Source organism: Prunus persica, chromosome G8, assembly GCF_000346465.2.
Source record: "Prunus persica cultivar Lovell chromosome G8, Prunus_persica_NCBIv2, whole genome shotgun sequence".
Classification (NCBI taxonomy): domain Eukaryota; kingdom Viridiplantae; phylum Streptophyta; class Magnoliopsida; order Rosales; family Rosaceae; genus Prunus; species Prunus persica.
In genome coordinates this window covers 97,645-121,442 of record NC_034016.1, presented here as the reverse complement: position 1 = coordinate 121,442, position 23,798 = coordinate 97,645, and the positions used below count along the sequence as shown (strand labels likewise).

At 38.6% G+C, this 23,798-nt stretch overlaps 6 protein-coding genes and 1 pseudogene across 6 annotated transcripts; 4 read left to right on the top strand and 3 right to left on the bottom strand.

Annotated features, from left to right (window-relative positions):
* Nucleotides 1,378–3,844, bottom strand: LOC18768072 (acetolactate synthase 3, chloroplastic). Its single transcript, XM_007199667.2, has one exon. The coding sequence runs from the start codon at nucleotides 3,753–3,755 to the stop codon at nucleotides 1,764–1,766; it is 1,992 nt and encodes a 663-aa protein (XP_007199729.1). The 5' UTR covers nucleotides 3,756–3,844; the 3' UTR covers nucleotides 1,378–1,763.
* Nucleotides 4,724–6,748, bottom strand: LOC18768002 (chlorophyll a-b binding protein CP26, chloroplastic). Its single transcript, XM_007201794.2, has 6 exons — nucleotides 6,404–6,748; nucleotides 6,232–6,316; nucleotides 6,059–6,109; nucleotides 5,730–5,850; nucleotides 5,492–5,626; nucleotides 4,724–5,104 (listed from the first exon to the last, which is right to left on the bottom strand). Exons 1-6 carry the CDS (start codon nucleotides 6,621–6,623, stop codon nucleotides 4,844–4,846), a joined length of 873 nt encoding a protein of 290 aa, XP_007201856.1. The 5' UTR covers nucleotides 6,624–6,748; the 3' UTR covers nucleotides 4,724–4,843.
* On the bottom strand, nucleotides 7,691–9,329 carry LOC18767534 (keratin-3, type I cytoskeletal 51 kDa). The gene is made up of 3 exons (XM_020570072.1): nucleotides 9,079–9,329; nucleotides 8,440–8,638; nucleotides 7,691–8,088 (listed from the first exon to the last, which is right to left on the bottom strand). Exons 1-3 carry the CDS (start codon nucleotides 9,245–9,247, stop codon nucleotides 7,995–7,997), a joined length of 462 nt encoding a protein of 153 aa, XP_020425661.1. The 5' UTR covers nucleotides 9,248–9,329; the 3' UTR covers nucleotides 7,691–7,994.
* On the top strand, nucleotides 9,552–14,084 carry LOC18768724 (uncharacterized protein ycf45). The gene is made up of 9 exons (XM_007200984.2): nucleotides 9,552–9,987; nucleotides 10,104–10,166; nucleotides 10,548–10,625; nucleotides 10,890–11,110; nucleotides 11,599–11,671; nucleotides 11,808–12,092; nucleotides 12,581–12,724; nucleotides 12,881–12,931; nucleotides 13,690–14,084. Exons 1-9 carry the CDS (start codon nucleotides 9,679–9,681, stop codon nucleotides 13,759–13,761), a joined length of 1,296 nt encoding a protein of 431 aa, XP_007201046.1. The 5' UTR covers nucleotides 9,552–9,678; the 3' UTR covers nucleotides 13,762–14,084.
* On the top strand, nucleotides 16,196–18,006 carry LOC18766336 (annotated as a pseudogene).
* On the top strand, nucleotides 18,808–20,014 carry LOC18767275. Its single transcript, XM_020570073.1, has 2 exons — nucleotides 18,808–19,162; nucleotides 19,655–20,014. The coding sequence occupies exons 1-2, from the start codon at nucleotides 18,948–18,950 to the stop codon at nucleotides 19,857–19,859; spliced, it is 420 nt and encodes a 139-aa protein (XP_020425662.1). The 5' UTR covers nucleotides 18,808–18,947; the 3' UTR covers nucleotides 19,860–20,014.
* On the top strand, nucleotides 21,078–23,354 carry LOC18767332 (probable fructokinase-5). The gene is made up of 5 exons (XM_007201211.2): nucleotides 21,078–21,420; nucleotides 21,517–21,927; nucleotides 22,311–22,445; nucleotides 22,786–22,902; nucleotides 22,995–23,354. The coding sequence occupies exons 1-5, from the start codon at nucleotides 21,238–21,240 to the stop codon at nucleotides 23,139–23,141; spliced, it is 993 nt and encodes a 330-aa protein (XP_007201273.1). The 5' UTR covers nucleotides 21,078–21,237; the 3' UTR covers nucleotides 23,142–23,354.

The window sequence follows — 23,798 nt, the reverse complement described above, 5'->3', positions numbered from 1 at the left end:
ATTTAGAATTAATGAAACAACTGTTGAAGAACCCAGTCCGATGAAATAACTGTTGATGAATATTGAAGTAGAAATTTACTAAATAAAATACAATATATAATGAATGATTCCATTACTAATACTATCGGGACCTTTTGTATAAAACTTCACACATACTGTATATGCGGGTGGTTAAATTAGGGGCAATATCAATGAGGAAATTAAGAAAATTACTATAAATAAATACCCCTCTATTCCTAAACTACCTCCATAAGACCTAACCAAACTTACAAACCCATTGAGAGGCCTATAGAGGGGAAATTTTTTTGCCCAAGGGTCAAAGTAGGTAGCTTGAAGCCCAACGAACCTGGCCTGGCCCAATGGTTAGAATAGATCGGCCCGGCCCACTTTAAGGCTGGGCAGGATTTGAAGCCCACGACCCAACCTGACCTAGGACTGCCCAAGGCCCGCTCGTCTATGTCCTTTTTTTAAAGATTTAATGGATGCACTCCATAACCTCATTTTATACTTAATCAAAATAATTTAATATGTATGATAAACTAATAAACTTCTTATTTTGTTTACACATGCATGTTATAAATTAAGTTAATTTGTTCAATGTTGTTTACAAAAATAGTAAATTTAGGTTTTACCCATAAAAAAACTTTCACTTTTGGAAAAAGCCAAAGCTTTTTCAAAAAAGACAGAATAACCTCTCAACTTTCAAACCAAAGACATGCAAATGTAAAGGATTTCTTAGGAAATTAAAAAATAAATAAGGGTAATTTTGTCCATTTTTGCTTCTTTTAAAAATTTTCTCTCTCCTTTGGGTTTTTCCAAAGTCTCCCTTTAAAAATTTGTAACAAACAAGCAATATATACAATAATCTTTTAGTGCCCATTTTTTGTCAAGTTCAAATTTAATGGTTCAATAAAGAATTTGAAAGCTTATTTTGGCTTTGTTAATTCTAATGGCAAAATTACTTTAATTTTCATAATATCTATCCTAATTTGGGATAGACATAGAAGTAATGCATTTTTAGGTATAATGTTTTTTTTTAATAAAGTATATCGGCTATTGGTGTAGATTTAGTAAAAAAGTTTGGTTATTATATTTTTGTTTTCTTAAGTTATGTAGTAATTTATACTATTGTTTAAGAGAAAACTCTTTAAGACAAAAAAATATGTTACAAAAAAAATTTAAAAGACTTTGAAATTTAATTAATTAATTTTAAAAAAGCCCGACCCGATTGGATAGTGCGGTCCAAATCAAGCCCTTTGAAACCTTGTCCCGATTCAAAAAATTTAAATAGCCTGTAAAACTCAGCTAGAACCCAAACATTTCAGCCCAGCCTGACCCGATGACGAACCCTATCAATGAAGTGTCAACATTAGAAAGAAACCAAGAAAAAGGTCACATTAACACTGTAAACAAATTCTGTAAATGAACCAACAAATTCTGTAAACAAATTAATCCCAGCAGAGAACAAATTAGCGAGTAGTGAAACAAGCATTACATACGGAACCTTGAGCAATCGACCTACATCACCTAATTCACTTTAAACAAAGAATACCATCTTAACTATTAGCATTTTCTTTAGGAAGCTAGGGATTGATCTCTTATACAATATACATTCAATACATAAACAAATAAGTGAAGTATGAGACAGTATCTACATACCCTTTTTTGCATAGAAACGATAAGTTTATCTTACACAAGTAGATAAACTAAACACTTTTAAGCACATCTCAAAATTGTTGATACGAACGACGGTGGCCTGGAAATCAATAAGACGATCTTCCATCACCTTCCGTTATCACATCTTTGAAAGCACCACCGCTAGGAATCATAGGTAAGACATGCTCTTGATGGGGCACTATCACATCCAACAAGTATGGACCAGGAGTGTCCAACATTTTCTGAATTGCTTCCTTCAGATGCTCCTTCTTCGTCACACGCGCAGCTGGTATCCCACAGGCTGCTGCAAACTTGAGCATATTCGGGAATATCTCAGACTCGTTTGATGGGTTCCCTAAGTAAGTGTGAGCCCTGTTCGCCTTATAAAAGCGATCCTCCCACTGAACAACCATACCCAAATGCTGATTATTCAACAGCATTATCTTAATGGGAAGATTCTCTACCCTGATAGTTGCCAATTCTTGGACATTCATCATGAAACTCCCATCGCCATCGATGTCAACAACAATTGCATCTGGATTTGCAACAGCAGCCCCGATAGCGGCAGGCAATCCAAAACCCATAGCCCCTAATCCCCCTGATGTCAACCACTGGCGAGGCCTCCTGTATTTGTAAAATTGAGCTGCCCACATTTGATGCTGCCCAACTCCAGTGCTTATAATTGCATTCCCATCCGTTAATTCGTCAAGGACCTGAATCGCATACTGAGGAGGAATGGCTTCCCCAAAAGTCTTATAACTCAATGGAAACTTCACCTTCTGCTCTTTCAGCTCCTCCCTCCAAGCTGAGAAATCTAGTTTAAGCTTGCTTCCTTTGCCTTCCAATATTCGATTTATCCCTGCCAATGCCAACTTCACATCTGCACAAACTGACACATGAGGCTGCTTATTCTTTCCGATCTCTGCTGAATCAATATCAATGTGAACAATCTTAGCGCGGCTAGCAAATGCTTCGAGCTTTCCTGTGACACGGTCATCGAACCTCACCCCAAAAGCAAGCAACAAGTCAGACTTATCCACAGCATAATTAGCACACACAGTCCCATGCATCCCAAGCATTTGGAGGGACAATTCGTCGGAGCATGGGTACGCCCCAAGACCCATCAAAGTACTCGCAACGGGGATCCCGGTAAGATCCACAAATCGCCTCAACTGGTCGCTCGAGTTCAGACACCCTCCACCAACATACAAAACCGGCTTCTTCGACTCAGATACCAACCTCACAATCTGGTCCAAATGGGACTCAGAGGGGGACTTGGGCAACCTAGACATGTAGCCGGGAAGACTCATGGGTTGGTTCCAATTGGGAACTAGAAGCTGTTGCTGTATATCTTTGGGTATGTCTATCAAAACTGGGCCTGGTCGGCCTGAGGTGGCCAAGAAAAAAGCCTCACGAACAATTCTAGGAATTTCCTCTACATCAAGAACAAGGTAATTGTGTTTGGTGATGGATCGGGTTACCTCAACGATGGGTGTCTCTTGAAAAGCGTCGGTGCCGATCATGCGGCGGGGGACCTGTCCAGTGATAGCGACCAAGGGGACGCTGTCGAGGAGTGCGTCGGCGAGGCCACTGACCAAGTTGGTGGCACCAGGGCCCGAGGTAGCAATACAGACACCGGGGAGGCCGGAGGCGCGCGCGTAGCCCTCGGCAGCAAAGACGCCACCTTGCTCGTGGCGAGGGAGGACGTTGCGGATGGTGGAGGAGCGCGTGAGGGCCTGGTGGATCTCCATGGATGCGCCTCCAGGGTAGGCGAATACGTCGGTGACGCCTTGGCGTTCAAGGGCCTCCACCAGGACATCCGCGCCCTTTCTTGGCTCATCAGGGGCATATCGGGAAATGAAAGTTTGTGGTTCTGAAGTGGTGGTAATAGGGGTGGTGGTGATGCTGGTGCTCGTGGCTTTGGGTTTGGGTTTGGGAGAGAGAGAATTGGATATGTGGAGAGGGCGGTAGAGAGTGGGCTTCTGGGGAATAGGGGAAAAGGGGCGGGTAAATCTGGAAGTGTTGTTTTGGGAATTTGCTGAAGAAGGGAGAGGAGAGGGATTTGACAAGGAGGAAGAGGATGGAGCGATGGCCGCCATTTTTGACAAGATGAGAGCCTGAGAATCGAAGAGGCGTGAATCAAGATTCAAGGATGGAGTTTTGTTTCAGGCGAGTTTTGTTAAGGAAAATGCTAGGGAGACCAACTTTAGATACCAACTTGTGTACCAACTCTCTAATAGAGTGTGGGACCCATTGTATTGGTGGGCTCCACCTCTATTAGAGAGTTGGTACACAAGTTGGTATCTAAAGTTAGTCTCCCTAGCATGACCCTATTGTTAATGAGAAGGGAGACGAAGTAGGGCCGGCGCCTCAAACTCAAACATTGGGTCTACGGCCCACAAGCCCGAAGATCGTTATTGGACCGATGGGCTGCTGTCCTGCACAAGCCTGTTCGTGGGCCTCATACTTACTTATCTGGTCTGTTTTTCGGATTACTTTGTTAGAGTGGTTCTATAGCGAGGGCAGTATCTAATGTTGTTCGATGATGTCTTATTTTTTAATCGTTGGATTAAATTGATTAATTTGATCAAACGGTTAAGAAATAGCGCTTCATCCAACTATAGAATTCTACTACTTTTGTTATTCTTTTCCACACACTTGGAGGAGTGACAGGAGAAGCACAAATTGGAGCTAAAATCTCTGTTTTTTGCTCGCCAGACACATTCCTGGCTGATGCGTGGCTCAACTTCCTTGAAACTCTGGTTGGTTGCATACTAAAATCTCTGTTTTGGTAGGTCTCATTGCTTGGGAATGGTAATGGTATAACCTTTCTGGAAACTGTCATCTCATATCATTGATATAGACTATAGTATTATTTATTTGAAGGGTTTCAAATTAACTCTTGTAACAGCAAACAGCCAAGTTAATGAAGAAGAACAAATTTTGATAATGATCATTGAGCAAATTGGATGTCAAGAATATGCAGAGCATGATAATTTTGGCCGGAAGAACATATATAGTTTGACAGACACTAAAACCGTAGGTTATGTTATGGTAGGTCTCTGTATATAAAATGAAAAGCAGCTGCAATTCCATTCAAGGATTAAGGTTAAATGCCTTAAAAAGGACGGAATGTGATATACAATGCACTTGAATTTTGAGTGGAGCGGCAAGAGGAAACTTAAAATTACAGGGTTGGAGCTCTTTCCACAGAGCCACCGATCACAGTAAGCAAGTTGTTGCCGAAGGGATCACTGAGATGCTTTGCTAGGTTTTCGACAGGACCTTCTCCGGTGACATAAGCTTGCAGGAAGAAACCAAGCATGGAAAACATGGCAAGTCTTCCGTTCTTAATCTCCTTCACCTTTAGCAATGCAGCCTGGTCTGGATCCTTAGCAAGCCCCAATGGGTCAAAAGGACCACCTGGGTGAAGCTTGTCCTCCAAATCCTACCAGGAAAATCACACAACAGAGTCATGAGATTGTCATCCTTAATACACGTAATCCTTTCTTTTTTATTGATTGTGTTATTATTTTTCTTAGAAGGGCATATATATCTACCAGCATATGCATGAGCTGTATCCTACTATTATTGTCTTCAACCTCAGATTTTTCAAATTGTCTCATGAAGCAAGTGAAATTGTGGCTTTAGTTTAAGGGATTTGCTCCCGGGTTGACAGTGCAGATATAAGGCAGGCAGTCTTGCAGATTATAACTAGTATTTGAAAAGTTCCAACATCTTATGTGGGTTTTCTCAGAATTTATTAGTTTAGATAGCAGCAATGATGAAATCAGGGTAGTAAACTATAAAATTAAAATGAATTCTAGTTACGTACCAAGCCGTTTGTGATTCTGTAGTATTCTGCTCCACCTAGAAGAACAACCTCAGCAACAACAGCAAAGATAAGATTGATAGGTATGTTCTTACCAAAGTAATTCAATGTGTTCCCATCAAGGAGTAGAGCTCCTGTCTGCATTCATGGGTAATAATACAGTAGAGTCATGATAAGTTGAACGCTTCTACTCCGATATGAAAAACAATGTTTAATTGACTTTATCAAACTAAATGCAAACCTTGAACCAGACAGCCTCAGGGCCGCAGTTAGCACCAAATTTGTTGAAGGCCTCTGGGATGATGAATCCGGCAGCACCAAGCATAGCCCACCGAGCATGGATTAGCTCATATGCTTGGTATCTGCATTAACATTATTCAAAGACACCACGGTATTAATTACCCTCACATGTCATCAATTAGATTGATCATCTGTTTGTTTCCATCCTAATGAAAATTAACTGCAGGAGAAAGAAATCATATCTCTAGTCTAGAGAGAGAGAGAGAGAGAGAGAGAGAGAGAGAGAGAGAGAGAGAGAGAGAGAGAGTATTATGTATAGCAAAAGCTTACTTGCTGAAGTTTTCTGGCTTCTTGCCTAGCCCAAAAGGATCATATCCATAACTGCATTGGATCATGCACATCATATCAATGAAATGAAGCAATGGACAACTCAATTAGAGGTTCAAGTAATGGCTCAATAATTTCACTTAGCTAGAGAGAGAGAGAGATGTTTAATATCTTACTCGCCAGGAACTTCTCCAGTCAAGTACTCTGGGATCTCTGAGCGGTCCAAGAGCCCCTCAGGCAAGAAGATTCTTCTATCAGGACCTGATGAATTAATTAATTAACTGCATGGCATGGCACTGATTTATTAATAATTGGAGGGAGAAAACAAAATGATGATGAACAACTTACCATACCACTTGGCGAGCTCTTCGTCAGCAGGAGCAACAGCCTTGGCCTTGGGAGGGGGTGCGGCCTTCTTCTTGGAGAAGAGTGCGACGGTCTTGAAGGTGGCTGGTGTGGTGGCTGAAGGGGCCGACCTGGCTGCGCCGCTAAAGTTGTTCAGACTGTTTCCAAGCAATTCAGACACACCAAGGGAAGCAGCCGCTGTTGATGCTGCCAGAGAAGCCATTTCAGTTTAACCTTGACCTTCACCTGCTCTCTCTCTCTCAACTACTCTCTCTCTCAGCTACCGGCGTCCTGCCCCAATTATGCTCAGGAGGAGGAGGAGGACTCACTCAGTAAGTACGTAGTGGAAACTATGGCTCACAAGCGATGTACTATAAGCTTGAGCTGGTGGATGTGGACGTGCCAAGTCGGATTTTTGTTTGCGGGATTTGATTGGTTTGCAATGAACCTGCGCAATCCATTCCCATGATTTCATAGGGTGGATTTGCTGATTTGGCAGATGATGCTGCTGACGTGGGATGCTCTTCAGATAACATCTTCTATCCAATCCAATGTTGATGGTCTCGACTCTTTCTTCTCTCACTCTCACTCACTCTCACTCTCAGCCATCCTTTTTCATCTGCAAATTTACCATAAATACCCAACAGCTACCCCATTGCTTCATAAAACCCAAGACGTTGTTTTTTACTCTTTTTTTCCCCTTGGGTGTTTAAGGTAAGAGTGGAGATCATCCGGTAAAATCCTCCATATATTTCTTGGGTAAATTACATTGAGCTTATTCTACTGTTTAAGTTTCAGACCCTTCAATGTCAATTTTACTCTCTTTTTGACACATGGAAAAAAAAAAAGCCTCTCAGAGCTGCCAGTGTGGGTAATTTTACTTGGTTCTTTCTTCTCTTCTCCAAAATGCTCCTGGGCACACAATTGGAGAGATGGGAAGGAGATGTTTTTTTAATAATTATATAAAAAAATGAAGTTTGTATTTTGATATTTCGGCAATATAGATTGTTTGATAAGAGAACATTGTTTGTTGTGATACCTTGAATATCAATTTGGTTATACATTGGGAAGACTTACAAGTCCAAATGCCCACTTTAGGTAACGATTCCCTGTCAATGAAGGAAAGGATATCGCCCCTTTGTGTATCGATGACGACCTCAACGTTACAAAAGATCAAAATTTGTATCTTTGAAATTTTAAGATAAATGGCATTTTCCAAAACTTGAAGTTAGATTTTGCACACAAATGAGTATCATAAGACAACAACGAAAAAGTTGGTCAGGATTTTGAGGAATAAACTATTCTATTTTGCTATACATTCTTTCATATGTTTACAAATGTTCTGTTTAACTTAAAGTAAAAGACAGAGATCTAAAATTGTACAATTCATTCTATCTTTAGAAGCGCACCTTTCTTTCTCATTTTTATTGCACATTTAAAAGACATAGATCTAATCATTTTAAGCGTTCATTTCAAGAAACTGTAGTCTATAGAAGAGTACTAATAGACTTTAGCTACATAACAGTATTTAGTAAATCATAATCAATTCAAATCTACACTAACAACTCAGCAAGCTCAAGTCACAAAAGAGAACTCATCTTCTCCACTTGTCCATTTCTCTTGTAGTAGCTCTCACAAGTTTCTTTGTATTATCAACAAGCTCCTCAACAAGTGCACCAATATCATCCCTGACGAAAACATACGAAAAATGAATATCCCATGTAGATACTAATACAATACAAACGAGGATTACAAACTTGAACAGCAGGAAAAGTATCCTATAAAATGGTGATTTCAAAACAATTTTTCAATTTTCTGCATCATTTGGCAACTTGTTGGATAGAGAAGGTCCTAGTATTGCCCGTCAACAAATAAATCAGATTGAAGTTGATTTACACTTTTACTGAACAGAACAAGGTTACATGGGTTTTTCGGTTTCTTTTCATTAGGGTTTATTTTCTATTTTTCAAAAAACAAAACAAGAGAAAGAAAACTCCCCTCCCCAGAAAATATTGACAAAGAAAAAACAGCAAACTTACTGAGTAGGCAGATTTCCAGAAGCACGAGAAATGCCAACATTTGCTCCTTGAAAAAGATTGCCAACATTAGAGTATCTCCGATGGTCATCATGAGCAATGCCCTTGCCGACGCCGTAGCCGAATCCTAAGCCGACCCCACATCCAGCACCAAGGCCAAAGCCAATTTGTAAGCCAGGAATCCCAGGACCAAATCCTAAGCCTAGAGTTGGTTTTCCAAAAGCAAAACCATACTTGTCATTAAACATAACACAAACACATAAAGATGAATATGAAATGATCAAATGATCACTGCCACTGTGTTGATAAAATCGTGTGGTGCAGGTGCAGCTAGAAAAGAATTGCGTCGGGTAGCTAGCTCTAGGCTCTAGCTGTATAAATGATCACCTCACTCTCACTGCCACTGGTAATTCAAGGACTGTTTAGCTTAACGACCAAAATTCCAAGTCGCCAGACAATTAATATGCTGTGCGCCGGTGCCCTAATTAAATTAAATGGACTCAAAATTCTATATTCTATACAAACCTAGGCCTGGCAGTGGCAACTAATTGATTGGCAGTCTAACCCTAAATTAGGATATACAAACAGAAAACTCAACTCAATTCAACGTGAGAAGATGAGAGAGAAAGAAGAACCAAGTACCGCCGAGGAGGCCGACGCCGAAGCCCAAGCCACAGCCAACGCCGACACCAAAGGCGGGACCCACCTTCCCGAGTTGCGGGGATTTGATAACTGGAAGCTTCCACAGCAAACCCTTGCCCTCCTCCTCATCCCTTTCCTCTCTATCTCTGCCTCCCCTGCCCATCATCATCTCCTTTTGTGTCTCTCTCCTCTGACTCACACGATCTCCTCTCCCTGTTAATGTTGGGTCACTGTGTTGTGTTTCTTTGTCGTCTTGAGCTCCCGAAATGGTTTGGTTTGGGCCTGCCTAAGGAAAACACAATTCCAAATTTGGAACAAACTAAATAAAATTGGGTTGCCCATTAGGCCCACAATTTCAATTTTGAACATACAAATAAAATTCAAATAAAAATTTCAAGTTATAAAACATTTTCTTACCCTTAAAAACAAAAAATAAAAGAAAAAGGAAAAATAAGATTGTGTATCCCTCCCCAGTTGCCGCCAGTCAGCCAGGCCCAGCTAAGATAAAAAGGGCCGTGGCCTGAAGAGCAGAGTGACTGAAGACCAGAGGGCAGAAGAGAAGGGAAGAGCAGAGGCACGAGAGGCGGCAGTAGAAGCAGGATGATGAGTCATTGTCATAGTAGCTTGTGGGCAAACCCAAACCCGGTGGCGGTTGCGAGAGTCACAAGTTTGATGCGATTGAATTTGAAGAACAATTTGTACTACAAGAACAAGAAGAACAACATATCCTATTCCTATTCCTACTCCTATTCCTTGTCCCTGTGCTGCGTGGGATTGAGAGCGCCTATGGGTTTTGGCTACAGTTCCAGTTGCTTTGATGATCAACATCAGCAGCAACAGCAACAGCAGCAGCAGCAGCATGATGTTGTCGTCCAGGATGATGAGGACGATCTCCGCTCCTTGTTGCAGGTCTCCCTTTCCGTTTTTTTTGTCGCCAAATTCTGTTAATTTATTGGCAGGCGTTCCTTTTCAAGTTTCACTCTGCAGATTCTAAAAATTTAAGTCTTGTTTCCTTTGTTTTGCAGATTCTTCCACATGATTTACACGAAAATCTTCTCAATGAGCCCAAAAGAGCTCGACTCTTAGAGGTCTCTCTATCTCCCTCATTTTTCTTATGTCTAGGATAGGATTCAGGCTCAATTATCGTTGGAATTGTCTGTCAAGTATCGACTAGTATCCATCTATCCACTGCTCAGTTGTATGAATCACTTGTTTATCTTCTGCAACTGCAATACAATTATAGAAACACCCTGCCTCAGTTAAACTTGTGTATCTCTAGTTGACACACTTGATGATGCAAAGGCAAATGCAATCGCAAACTTAAAACAAAGTTTTCTTTAAAGGGGGCATTTCTCAGTTCTCCCACTTTTCGTATCTCTTTTGCATTTAGATAGCCTGTGTTTTTCTGGTTTTTTATTTATTTAAATATTATTACAGAATGATTATCCGATGCTTTATGTATGCCATAGGTTATATTGGATTTGGGTCGTATGCCGGAAGCACGCTATCTTGGTGAACTTGGTGGCCAATATTTAAGGAGAACAGTGGTAAAGCCATACTTTTGGGGTTATAAATTGTTTAAGTCTTCCACTTCAATTAACTTTCTAGGGTAGTCAGCAACTTACTTGCAACGAATCAAATAGTACAGCGAATGGTATGCTACACAGGCCTTCTCTCCCCTCCTCCATCACCACCACCACCCACACCACCACCCCCCCCCCCCCAAAACACATGCAGACCCACACTATTTTAAAGAAAAAAAAAAATCTTCAGTGGGATTTACTGATGTATTCAAAATGGCTGTTACCCAGGTATCGTTGGAAGAGTTGGAGCATGCTCAAAATGCTATTGGAGATTTTGGGGGGGATAACAGAGCTGGCATTGAGGGTACCTTGCACAGAATATCAGCCATTAAGAGTAGGAAAGGGCTGATAATTGGATTGACTTGCCGAGTTGGGAGGGCTGTAAGTGGTCAGATTGACATGGTTTACGATATGCTTCAATATGAGAAGAGCATCTTGTTTGTTGGAAGGTATGTAATCTGTTGTCCTGGTAAACATGTGCTACAATGGGAGCAATTGGGTTGTTGGGGTAATGGCATATAAACAAATCAAACCACTATGTTGTGTCTAGCACAGCCTGCACATGGGCGTGACTGGTTTCTAAGGGGATAAGTAGTTGAAATAGAATAAGAGATAGCTTTAACTGCACTATATCTATCATTCTTTGGATCTTAAGAAATGACATCATGAGATCTTGTAATGCCATTCCGGCTTTTGCCAATGTCAAATGTGGTTTTGTACCTCCCTGGTGAACTGTGGCTCAATAAAATAATGGAACAGGAAGAGTTTGGATATGGCAAAGATCACTGTGAACAATGAACATTACTGTGACTCAGTAAAGAATCTAATAACTTATTGATTGGTACGGGATTTCCAAAAATGTGCTTGTAATTATTAGCATGTTTCTAAACTATGTGATATATAATTCCTTAGTGGTGATGTCCTTCAATTTGTCAAGGCCTGGGGTTGGCAAGACCACTGTATTGAGAGAGATTGCTCGTGTCTTGTCAGATGAATTTCACAAAAGAGTGGTAAGTTGAGTTTTTTGTCTTCTTCTTATATTATGTGGTGCCAACTCCCTCTCTCCCTCCTCTCTCTCTTCTGTTATAAGTGTTTGCATCTGTATTTCAACATATGATTCAAAGAACACTAACACTACTGGGACAGGTAATTATTGATACAAGCAATGAAATAGGAGGGGATGGAAATATTCCACATGCAGCAATAGGAGGAGCCCGGAGAATGCAGGTAACAGAACCATCTATGCAACACAAGGTTATGATAGAGGCAGTAGAGAATCACATGCCTGAGGTGATCATTGTTGATGAGATCGGCACAGCAGCTGAAGCTCTTGCTTGTCGCTCGATTGCTCAGAGAGGGGTCATGCTTATTGCTACTGCTCATGGACAGCAGCTTGAGAATATACTAAAGAATCCTACTCTATCTGATCTGGTTTGTTCTGATCTATATAAGAAACTCAATGTGGAATTATTCCTGCTTGAAGTCCTCTTATTCCAAATTACATCCAAACATAATTTTGGATTGTCTTCCCCTTATTGCATATTGGACTGTCCTAGATAATAGCAAATGAAGATCGTAATCGTTATAAGATCTAGTATTAGAGCAATACGGGAACCACTGATGAGCTGGTCACCATGGTTAATGGAATTGTACACATCAATATTCCAGATTGGTTATTGGTATGCAAGTTCAGAGTAATGTGTGAAGCCAGTCAGGATTTAATTAATATGTCAAATGATTTTGAGGGTCTTGTGCTCTTATACTCCCTTTCTTGCTAATATGTTGTGCAATTAAATTGAAGTTGCAGCCCAACAAGTTATAGAGAACAACCCCTATTGGCTGTGCAATGTGAAATAAATAATTTGATGCAGGATTGTTTGGTAAAAGTTGCACTTCTGATTTGTAATTTCTGTTTTCAGGTTGGAGGAGTAGAAACTGTTACTTTAGGAGATGGTGAAGCCAAAGCTAGAAGATCTCAGAAAACCATTCTTGAAAGGCAAGCACCTCCAACGTTTGAATTCTTAATTGAGATGAGACAGAGGCACTATTGGGTTACACATCAGGTGTGTAAATTAACTTATTAAGTGAATTCTTCATATGTAAGTTATTAACTTATATATAAAAGTTATTTTATTCATATGAATAAATTATTCTTTAGTTCGTGCAATAACTTATTCACTTATATAATATACTCTTTTCCCTCTACCCTCATCCGGCAGACAGAAAAGAGTGTAGATATTCTGCTTCGTGGCAAAAGCCCACAGGTCGAGGTAATTCTCTCAGTAGCTGTATATTTTGACATCTTGTGGATTTAATTTGAAGTGTTGTTTTGCATATGGCAATTTACTCCTCTCAGATTTTGATATGATCGTAACTCTATAGCAAGGAAAATTTCCTAGCAACCAAATTCAGATAAAATCAAGATGCATAGTTAAAATTATAGAATTTTAACTGTTTGTAAGTATTCACATCATCCTTTTTTTATTTTGTTGGTGTATGTGCCAAAAAAAGTAGTGGTTTGATTGGCCTGACCTAGCAAGCTTAAACTATAAATCCCTCTGAAGTTTTTAGGTCTCTAAGACATATTCTTGTCCTTTGCTTTATTTTTCTTTTCCCTTTTAGCTAAACAATTGGCCAGTTAAAGGTTGATATATTGATGACAATTTCATTTTCCTTTGTCAACCCAACAATGTCATATCACAGATAATTGTTTTGGATTTTTTTTGTTTGTTTTTATATTGGCAGTGTGTGATTTAATTGAGCATGTGGCTCTGGAAAACCACCAGGAGGGCTATGTAACTCATAACTACTTGGAATTTGGTTTCGTTGATGCAAGTTATAATCCAAATCATAATTTGCTAGGAGGGAATGCATATTGAAATTACCTTGTGTTTTTTTGTTTGCCAATAGTTGCTTGATTATCATGCAACAGTTTTTTCTTCCCGGGCGGAGTTTTCCTCTATTGCTTTCATTCTGTTTTGCTCTCGAGCTGTGTTAACTAAAAACTTTAAACATTTTGATTTTGCAGGTCAGGACAAGGGATAAGAAGTTCAAGGTTGTAATAGAAAGATCAAAGTCATATGACGAGTGTGAGGCTTAATACGTGCTTCATTTTCTTAAGTTTTACAGGAAGATTCCAAAATTCAAATTTGCGGAAACCCTTGTGTTGTTTTTTCCTAAGGCGAGAAGGCTTTGCTTTAGCGAAAAACTCTAAAGAAAGAATAGAAGAGGCCAGAAGAGCCTTTTCCAGATGGTGTGCTCTTTGGCAAGTGCGCAAGATGTGACTGATTAACTTAGCTAGTTTAACAGGAGAGCATTATAAATGGATAGAGGGATGGAGGGATGGAGGGATGCGTGTAGAGATCCTAGGTTCGCACCTTCGTGTAATAATAGTAAATAAAAGAGGGTACCAATTTTCGTAGATGTTTAACATTTTTCATTTTGATATTGTGATGAGAGGAGTGACGAAGAAGCAAAGAGCAAATGGCTGTGGGAAAATCCTTGTGCAAGCAAAAAGGAATCCAATGGCTGAAACCATGCTCTTGAGATATGTTTAAGGTTGTATAGTGCCTTGTGCAGTAACAGCTATATTGACCAATTGATTGATGCTTCCGAATTTAGTAGGCGTATGTATCAGGACGTGTGGAAATTGAGGAGGAAGTATTTCAGCAATCGTTAGTGATGATTAATACTGGGTATGGTATTAATTAGCATGATTGGATGCATCATTCTCTTCAAGCGCAACTGGGGCTGGGTGGCTAGTATCAGCTACATTTAAAAGGTTTTATCTGGGTCCAATCGAAGAAGCAGCGCCAAGTTAGCGTCTGTGCTCACCATTATTAAGCAGCACTTTCCCGCTTGAATTTCTTGGATGGAGGAAAAGAGAGAAAACGTCCAAAATCATAAGAGATTTACAACATATAGAAGGGTTTTGCAAAACAATCATTTGCCACGGCGGAGAGAAGACGAAGGGACCGAGGAGATAATATGGTCTAAATTTGTATTATATATAATCAGTCCCGATTTCTTGGACCACAGGAGTCCAAGAGATTGTGGTCATCCACCGTTGGATATTAATCCAATGGTTCAAAATGATATATATAAATGCAATATGACATAAATGATTATTACCCGATTCAAGTCAACCGTTGAATTTACATCCAACGGTGGGTGACCATAAATCTCTTGGACTACAGGGGTCCAAGAGATCAGGACTGTATATATAATATTAATAAGGGTTAACATTTTCTTTTTTGGGGTCTGAAATAGTACTTCACTACGAAAACGCTAAAACATCGCCAGTGATATAGGGAAACAAAGAAATAGAAGGCAAGGATTATACTAAGCTCAAAAAGCTTAGAGGGACATGTGGCAAAATTTTACACAAGGGACAAAAGGGGACGTGAAATTTGAGGATAACAAATCCCAACCCGTAAAGAACAACTCGCCAATCCAAAACTCAATGTAATCTAAGATTTCATTTGAATGATGTGATTCGAATTTAAGGGTTTAGATGACTACAACAAGGTAGAACTGTTTGTTCAAACTATTACCAGAGAATTTTTCAGTTGAGGGATTTTATTTGAGGGATATGTTTGTAGGGCTCGTATTACAATAATCCGAATCGTCTAGTTTTTAGATATTTCCTCAAAGATCATCACTACAAAAAATCACTTGAATCTGAAACCATTTGACCACTCAATTAGATGGTTGTTATTATAGCCTTTTCTTGAATAACCGTGTTCGTCTATTTTGTTATCCCAACTAGATGCCTTATAATTTCAATTTGCATGATTTTTTACAAGGATAATCTATGAACTTTAAAAATAGATGTTTAGAATTGGATTGTTGAAAAAAATATTCGTAGGGGACCTAAATAGTGTCCCTCAACATGAGTTTTTATTGGTGAAAGTAGGAATTAGGGTTTCCAAGATTATTAGTTTTCCCCGGTATTCGGTGACAAATACAACTAGCTTACTCATATGTGAAAAGCGAAGCTTAAGCCTTAGGCCAAGGGTGCAACAGATGTCTTGAGTTGTATGGTTTCACTATTTTTTTTGCCCTTTTAACAAAATAAGATTTATATCTACGTTTTTTTAAATAATAAATAAATTTTACTTTTGCACTGCATCATTGGTGGGCCGAACACAAATGTGATAAATGGCTTTCTGTGTATATATATATATATATATATATATATATATATATATTTTGGTCGAAAAATGTGATCAATGGCTTAGTTTTAGGGATCTAGTCGAAAAGACAACGTAATATGAAGGTCCATTTTGATATTTTGGGGTCTCTATAAATAAATAGTTGTAAACTTGTAATGCTAGGTAAATGAAGGTAGTGTTCCATTTGTACATGGATTACCATACCATATTAGAAAGGGAAGAGGCCTCGTGGTTCGACTCTATATATACAACTCAAACATCCTAACTCTCCTAACTCTCATACCTAAAATATATACCCAACCACACCACACCACATCACACCACAAACTCAAAACTCTCATCAACTCTCATACTAAAGAAATGGCATTGGCAACCAAGATTGACGTGAAAAGTTTGGACGAGCAGTTGGAGAATCTCCATGCGCTTTATGAAGAAGAAAAGAGTTGCATGATCAAGAAAGCAAAGTCATCAACGTGAGAGACGTGGCGGCCAAAGAAGTTCCTCAAGAATGGAAAATCATTCGAGAGAAACTTGTCGTGAAACAAGTTTTTGCTCGTGGAGGCTTCGGTACTGTCCATAAAGGCATCTACGATGGCCAAGAAGTTGCAGGTATGGTAATTAAATATGTTTACATGCACAAATTCATGTGTATATATATTTGTACATAGTTTTCTTGAACTTCATTGAAGGTGTATCTTTTATTTTTTCTTTGATTATACAGTCAAAATGTTGGAGTGGAGAGAAGACGGCCGAACAAAAGCTGAAATAGCTTCTTTGAAGAAAGATTTTAGGCAAGAGGTTTCTATTTGGCATAAGCTTGATCATCCTAACATTACTAAGGTACTACGACAATGGTTATTTGCTTTTGCTTTTCGTTCTTCTGTCTACTCTCAAAATTTTTATCTTTATTTGTTATTAATTCTTTTTCTTTAAATTTTTTTGTGATTAGTGTATTGGAGCCACAACGGATAATGATTCAGCCTCTGTTATTACTGAGTATCTTTCTGGAGGAACCCTAAAAGCCTTCATCATACAACACCAGAAAAAAAAATTGCCTCTCAAGACAGTCAAACAACTGGCTTTTGATCTTGCTAAAGGGTATCTCTCTTTTCCTACATATATTATTTATCTTTGTTGATTTCTCTCCCTGGACCTAAGTAATAGTGTAATAATACATACGTTTCTAACATATGTTTTTCAATATATATTATATATATGCAAGTATACTAATGATATATATATGTGTGTGTGTGTGTGTTTGCATGCAGATTGAGTTATTTGCACTCCAAGAACATTGTTCATAGAGACGTGAAAACGGAAAATGTGCTTCTTGATAAGGATGGTAGGGTGAAGATAGCAGACTTTGGAGTTGCTCGTCTTGAGGCTTCAAATTTAGTAGAGATGACAGGCTACACGGGAACGCCTGGATACATGGCCCCTGAGGTATCAATTAATTCACTTTCTTTTTTCTCTACTTAGATTATAAAGGCTTGCCCTAGACTTTGAATTATATTTTAATTGCGGCAATCTGATCAATACCAAATGTTCTAATTGGATAATATGATGATGATGATGATGCAGGTCTTGGAAAGTAAACCCTACAACAGAAAATGCGACGTTTATAGCTTCGGCATTTGCTTGTGGGAGATGTATTGCTGCGATATGCCCTACCCTAACATCACGTTCTCCGAATTGACTTCAGCTGTTGTTTATAAAGTACGTAATTTATATTTCCATATTTTTTTTCTTTATTTTTTCAAATGCAGCTTTATAATGTAGTCTGAGTGACCCCAAACTTACTATTTTTGTACTTTTGTGTTGCTTCAGAATTTGAGGCCAGAGATACCCAAGCATTGCCCAAGCTCTCTAGCCAAAGTGATGAAACAGTGCTGGGATGTAGAACCCAAGAGAAGGCCAGAAATGGAGGAGGTTGTTTCCATGCTAGAGGCAATTAACACGTCAAACAGTGAAGCCTCAATTCATAGTCATGCTCCTTGGGGTTGCTTCAGCTTCTTCGGCTCAAGACTTTAAGTAGAGATTGCTGAATTAAATGACAAAAGAGAAGTGTGGTACTCTTTCCTTGACTGGATTTTCCTCTTTCGGGAGATTTTTTATAGCAAGGTTTTAACGAGGCCACTAATTTACTCCTGTAGTCATCTGATATTGCTGGATGTATTTTAAGCAGTCAATGAAGGTGATTTCAGTTTGATCCCAAAAGAATGACAAAATTTGATTGAACATGTTTATCATTGAAGCTTCAGCACAAACGCAAGTGAAAATGAAAGACAGAACAAGTACAAAAACACACTAAGAGAGATTATAATTAACTAAGTAAATGACGGAAATCACTTCATGGTGTCCAAGGGCTGCTTATACCAACTACATGTGATTAATATCTATTGCAAACTACTTCTTGAATAGCTAGGATTAGATTGGTCAGAACAATGCAAAAACACTTGTTGATCCGAGCAAATGAACAAGAATTAATGTGTTTGGCGAGCCTTAGTGCTGCTGAGAGGTGGATGGATGCAGTGGCGGAGCCACTTCTAGGTCTGGAGTGGCCCTAGCCCTCCAAGATTTTTATCTCTCCTTTATTATATTATATGTAATATATATAGAATTTATAATAAATAACTTACAATTTAAGTTAAAATTTCCTCTAAAATAAATTAGACATGACTCAATTAGAAATATTTAGCTGTGCACATGTAATTATTGAATACTTAGGTGTTTTATATATATACTTGTATTTTCTACTTCTACCCCCTCTCCCCAACTTTACAACTCTAGCTCCGCCTCTGGATGGATGCATGTGATCGTGTGAGGAGACATGCTATACACACACTACAAAAATAAAATAAAATAAATTGTGAATAAAGATGAGGTATATTATATATATACGTTAAGGCCAAAAGAAAGGATAAGGCATATGTGGAAGAAAATCGCTAAGACGTACCAGGAAAAGTTATAAAGAAAATACAAAAAGAAAGAAAACTAGTAAGGTTCTGATCTGAAACAAACGTACCGCTTGAAGTTTCGAGAGGGCGAGGGGGAGAGAGAGAGAGAGAGAGAGAGAGAGAGAGAGAGAGAGAGAGAGGGACAATAATACAATATGGCGTCATTACGTGTTAATAATAGTTTTAGTATATTAAACACCGAAGCCAAGCGCTCCTTATTTTCTGCAACAACAAGGAGGAGCAGAAGATCATCATCAGTGAGACTGACAGTAGTAGCAGAGACTATGTCTACTGACAAATTGGGTATCAAAATTGATAAGAATCCTCCCGAGTCCAGGCTTAGCCAACTGGGCGTCAGAAATTGGCCCAAGTATATATCTCTTCTATTCTCTCTCTCATTTTGTTTTTTCGCAATAACAACCTAATATATTTTCTGGTGTCGTATTGGGAAGAGATGAGTAAACTTGCTTTTCCGTTGAGACACACACAATATTGCATCTGTTGGAAAATAATAATTACATCTTTGTTTCTCTGTTGATTTTCTCTTTTAACCTTTTTTATTATTTATATTTTGTTCATTATTCTGATTATGAGACGAAAAATATATAGCGAGAGGCAATTATTTTCTCAATTACAAGATGAAATGCAATTTGAAAATTTTAAAGAATTTATTTCTTAGGATTTAGGGAGACTTGCAAAATGAAAAGATCAATTAGTAAGTAGAACTACTACTTTTTAGTTCTTGTAATTTTACTCATGCTTTGTTGCTTTGAGCTTCATATCTTCTCTCTTTTGGTTGGGACATGATATTAATTATGGTTGTGCTGCATGCATGGATTATGCATATGCGCTGAGTTAACAGGTGGAGTTGCCCCCCAAGCAAATTTCCATGGACATACAGTGACAAAGAGACTTGCTATCTGCTGGAAGGAAAAGTGAAGGTTACCCCAGATGGGTCAAATGAGTCAGTTGAGATTGGTGCTGGTGACTTGGTGGAATTTCCAAAGGGAATGAGCTGCACTTGGGACGTGTCAGTGGCTGTAGACAAGCACTATAACTTCAGCTAGAATTAATTAATTCTATATAAGCCATTTGCCTCATTTTGCAATAAATCTATGGGACATATGAATGCATGTTATGTACCATGTAAACCTAGTTATGTGCATGTGCTTTTGGACTTGTTTACATATATATACCAAAATCTATGTCCGTTTTTCTAGAATGAGCACCAACTTTGGCATTGGACAGTTGATAAGCATGCAGCAGCACATTGGTGCTCATTATTCAATGACCAATGACCACCTCTTTTGTCTCTTGGAGTGCTTTTAGGTATGTAAACATTAATTTTTTAGGCCACTCCCACTCCCACTCCAAACAAGAGAAAATCACAAGGCTCTCTACTACTTTGACCCAATTTCGGTTTCAACAAATAGATTTGAAGGAGATGCAATTGTAACAAGATTAGTTCAGCTGGCAATGGCTCTATCTCTTAACCATTTGGATCAAATTGATTGGTTAGTTTGATCCAATAATGATTAAGAGATAAGACCTCATTTAAGGGTCTTAGATAAGGTTCCTCACTATAGAATGACTCGCCTCGGGTATTACTTTGGGCCCTAGGGCCTTAGCTCATCGAGGATCAAGGATGACGGATCTCATTTTGATTGTTTCCTTTGAAAAACTAAAAAAGAAAATATATGGATCAATCATCAGGATCCTGATGCTGTGCTAGGATTTCACAATTAGTGAGTTTTTATTGGTGATAAATCTTCTATTTTGTTTCCGAAAAGCCCTAGGAAATTGCGCAGAATTAAACGATCTGAAATTGAATTTGAACGGGCAACAAACGCAATTTGAGAGTCAATCCCATAGCGTGAAGGAGCAGCTTTTGTCTAGTGTCCCCTAGTCATCATAATATTCAACTAGATCAGGCCAAACAAGGAATTAGAAGTTTATCGTGTAATGAAAAGAACAAAAAGAGTCGATTTTATATAAAGTAACAAATTGTTTGAAAAGATTCTCTTCATTATATGAGATAAGATTTAGTAGAGTCACAATCATATCTCAATTTAAGAATACAAAGCAGAATCCAAAACAAGTAATAATACAATGAATGCTTTTAAGACCGACTATTGATAATCATCTGTTATATGGCGATCGGAGGGACAATAATGAATTTAGCAATCTTTGAATAATATCAGCCGTTTGATATAGTTATACGTAGTAACATGATGCATATTACTACTTGTTTATCTTCAACAACTAATTTCAGTTGGAAGTATATCGTAATATGGATAGTAAGTATTTGCTAATTTTACGGTGAACGCTATCTTCCTCCCAAAGAAACGTTATCTCTATATAACGGGAGGGCTGGCCGATGACCAAATGAATCAATAATATATTTATATATACAGATCTTGTTGAGAAGAATCAAAGAAGAAGACAATGACGAATTCAGAGAGCCCATTGATTGTAGCTTTTGGAGAGATGCTCATCGACTTTGTGCCCGACACTGCAGGAGTTTCGCTGGCTGAGTCCACGGGCTTCCTCAAGGCCCCCGGTGGTGCACCTGCCAATGTGGCTTGTGCCATCACCAAGCTTGGTGGCAAATCGGCTTTCGTTGGAAAGGTTAGATATCGATCTATTGCTTGCTGGTTTTGATTAAGAAATCAATAATTATTATAATAAGTTCTGCTCAGTAATTAAGGAGTTGTGCATGTGCAGGTTGGAGATGACGAGTTCGGGCACATGCTGATCAACATATTGAAGAAGAATGGGGTGAACGCTGAGGGAGTGTGCGTGGATACGCATGCTAGGACGGCGTTGGCTTTTGTGACCTTAAGGAAGGACGGTGAAAGAGAGTTCATGTTCTACAGGAACCCTAGTGCTGACATGTTGCTAAAGGATTCAGAGCTGAACATGCCTCTTATTAAGCAAGCTAAGATATTCCACTACGGATCCATTAGCCTCATCTCCGAGCCATGCAGATCGGCTCATATGGCAGCCATGAAAGCCGCTAAGGATGCCGGTATTATGCTTTCCTATGATCCCAATGTTAGGCTGCCTCTCTGGCCCTCTGCTGATGCTGCTAGGGAGGGGATCAAGAGCATATGGAATCAGGCTGATTTCATCAAGGTATTTATACTCTCTCTTTTTTGTATATTAATATAAAATACAAATTACTTGCTCATCTTCCTGATCAATTGGAAATACGCATCCATTCCCCCCAAAACCAATCTTTATTTAATTTTATGACTTCCTTCTGAATTAGATCGTCCATGGTGGCACTCTGCAGGACTGTTTAATTGGATGTCAAAATTGGATTAGGGTTTATAGTATTCTTGACTTCTTAATTGCGCTTTGCTGCAAATCCTTTTTATTGAATTAAGTATTCTATTTAATGCTATTTTTAGATAAAGAATTCTAAAAGTAATTGCGTCGGTGCGTAAGGTTTTCGATGATTAATTATAGATATTATATAATGATTGATGATTGTTGCATGCATATATATAATATAGGTGAGCGACGACGAGGTGCAATTCCTGACGCAAGGAGATGCAGAAAAAGATGATGTGGTTCTGTCCCTATGGCATGACAACCTCAAACTGCTTGTGGTCACTGATGGTGAGAAGGGCTGCAGATATTACACTAAGGTGCGTGCGTTATTAGTATCTAGAGCTACTGCTTGTGGTCACAATATTGCACTTGAACATCTCTATACACGTATATATTTACACAATTTTTTTTTCCCTTTTCTACATATACTGATCAGTGTGCCCGCTTGTTTAACATGAGTACTAGTTAATAATTAACTGTAAGTATATCTTAATTAGCAAACCATCCAGGGAACAAATTTGATGACTAAATAATGACTCATGAGTACTTAATACTGGCTGTACTGCTACTGTACTGCTACTGTACTGCTACTGTACATGGTTTGATTTGTTTCTTTAATTTGCTTCCTGATAATACATGCATGTAAATGTAATACAGAAATTTAAAGGAAAGGTGACTGGCTTCTCTGTTAAAGCTGTCGACACAACTGGTGCTGGTGATGCATTTGTTGGCTCATTTTTGCTTTCCATGGCCAAAGATATGTCCATCTTTGAGGTAACTTCAGTCCCAAATTAATTAGACATGTTTTTTAAACTTGTATTTCTGGATTGTAATTGGCCTAACCTTAACTTTAATTAACTACATAGGATGAAACAAAATTGAAGGAGGCTCTGTCTTTTTCAAATGCTTGTGGAGCAATCTGTACTACTCAGAAGGGTGCAATTCCAGCTCTTCCAACCCAGTCTGCTGCTCTTGAACTCATTTCCAAGTCCAAATCCAAGTCGATGTTTTAATTTCCTCTTTGGTTTAGGACCACACTCTCCTCGTTTATTTTCTGGTCTTTTTTGTTTGTTCCGTTTCTTAAATCCAGTTAAGGATAACAAGTAATTATCCCAAATTTCTTAATTAACTTCAGTTTTTATGCTAAGATTTGTGAATCTCTCTTCCTCCCTCGAACCTTTAATTTTTGTTGTTTTGAGAGCAACCTCAAACCTCAGTTAGGTCACCATTAACTTCAGTTCACGCTACATTATTTAAGATTATGTCTTCATCAAACCATTGTGTTCTCTTTTACAATAATTCCAATTTTAATAATTTAACTAGATGTGCACGTTAAAATATTATGTACAAACAAATGTAACATATCACATTTCTGTTATTCCTATTTGCTGTTTTGGGTTACTTACGTCTTAGTATTTTCGTAACGCGACATTACATGGACAAATTAATAATCAACATAAGATAGGAGTGGTGCTCGAACTTTTTAAAAGTACTCATTTTTATCTTCAAATTATCAAATCAATCGATGTAATCTTAAAATTCACCCTTTTACATCTCTATTTAAGGTTTATATTTTTGGATATTTAGAAATTGAGGACAAAAGTGAGATTTAAATAGGAAACTAGCCTTGAGAAAAGTACTCAAATTTAATCATTAAAAACAAATGTAGG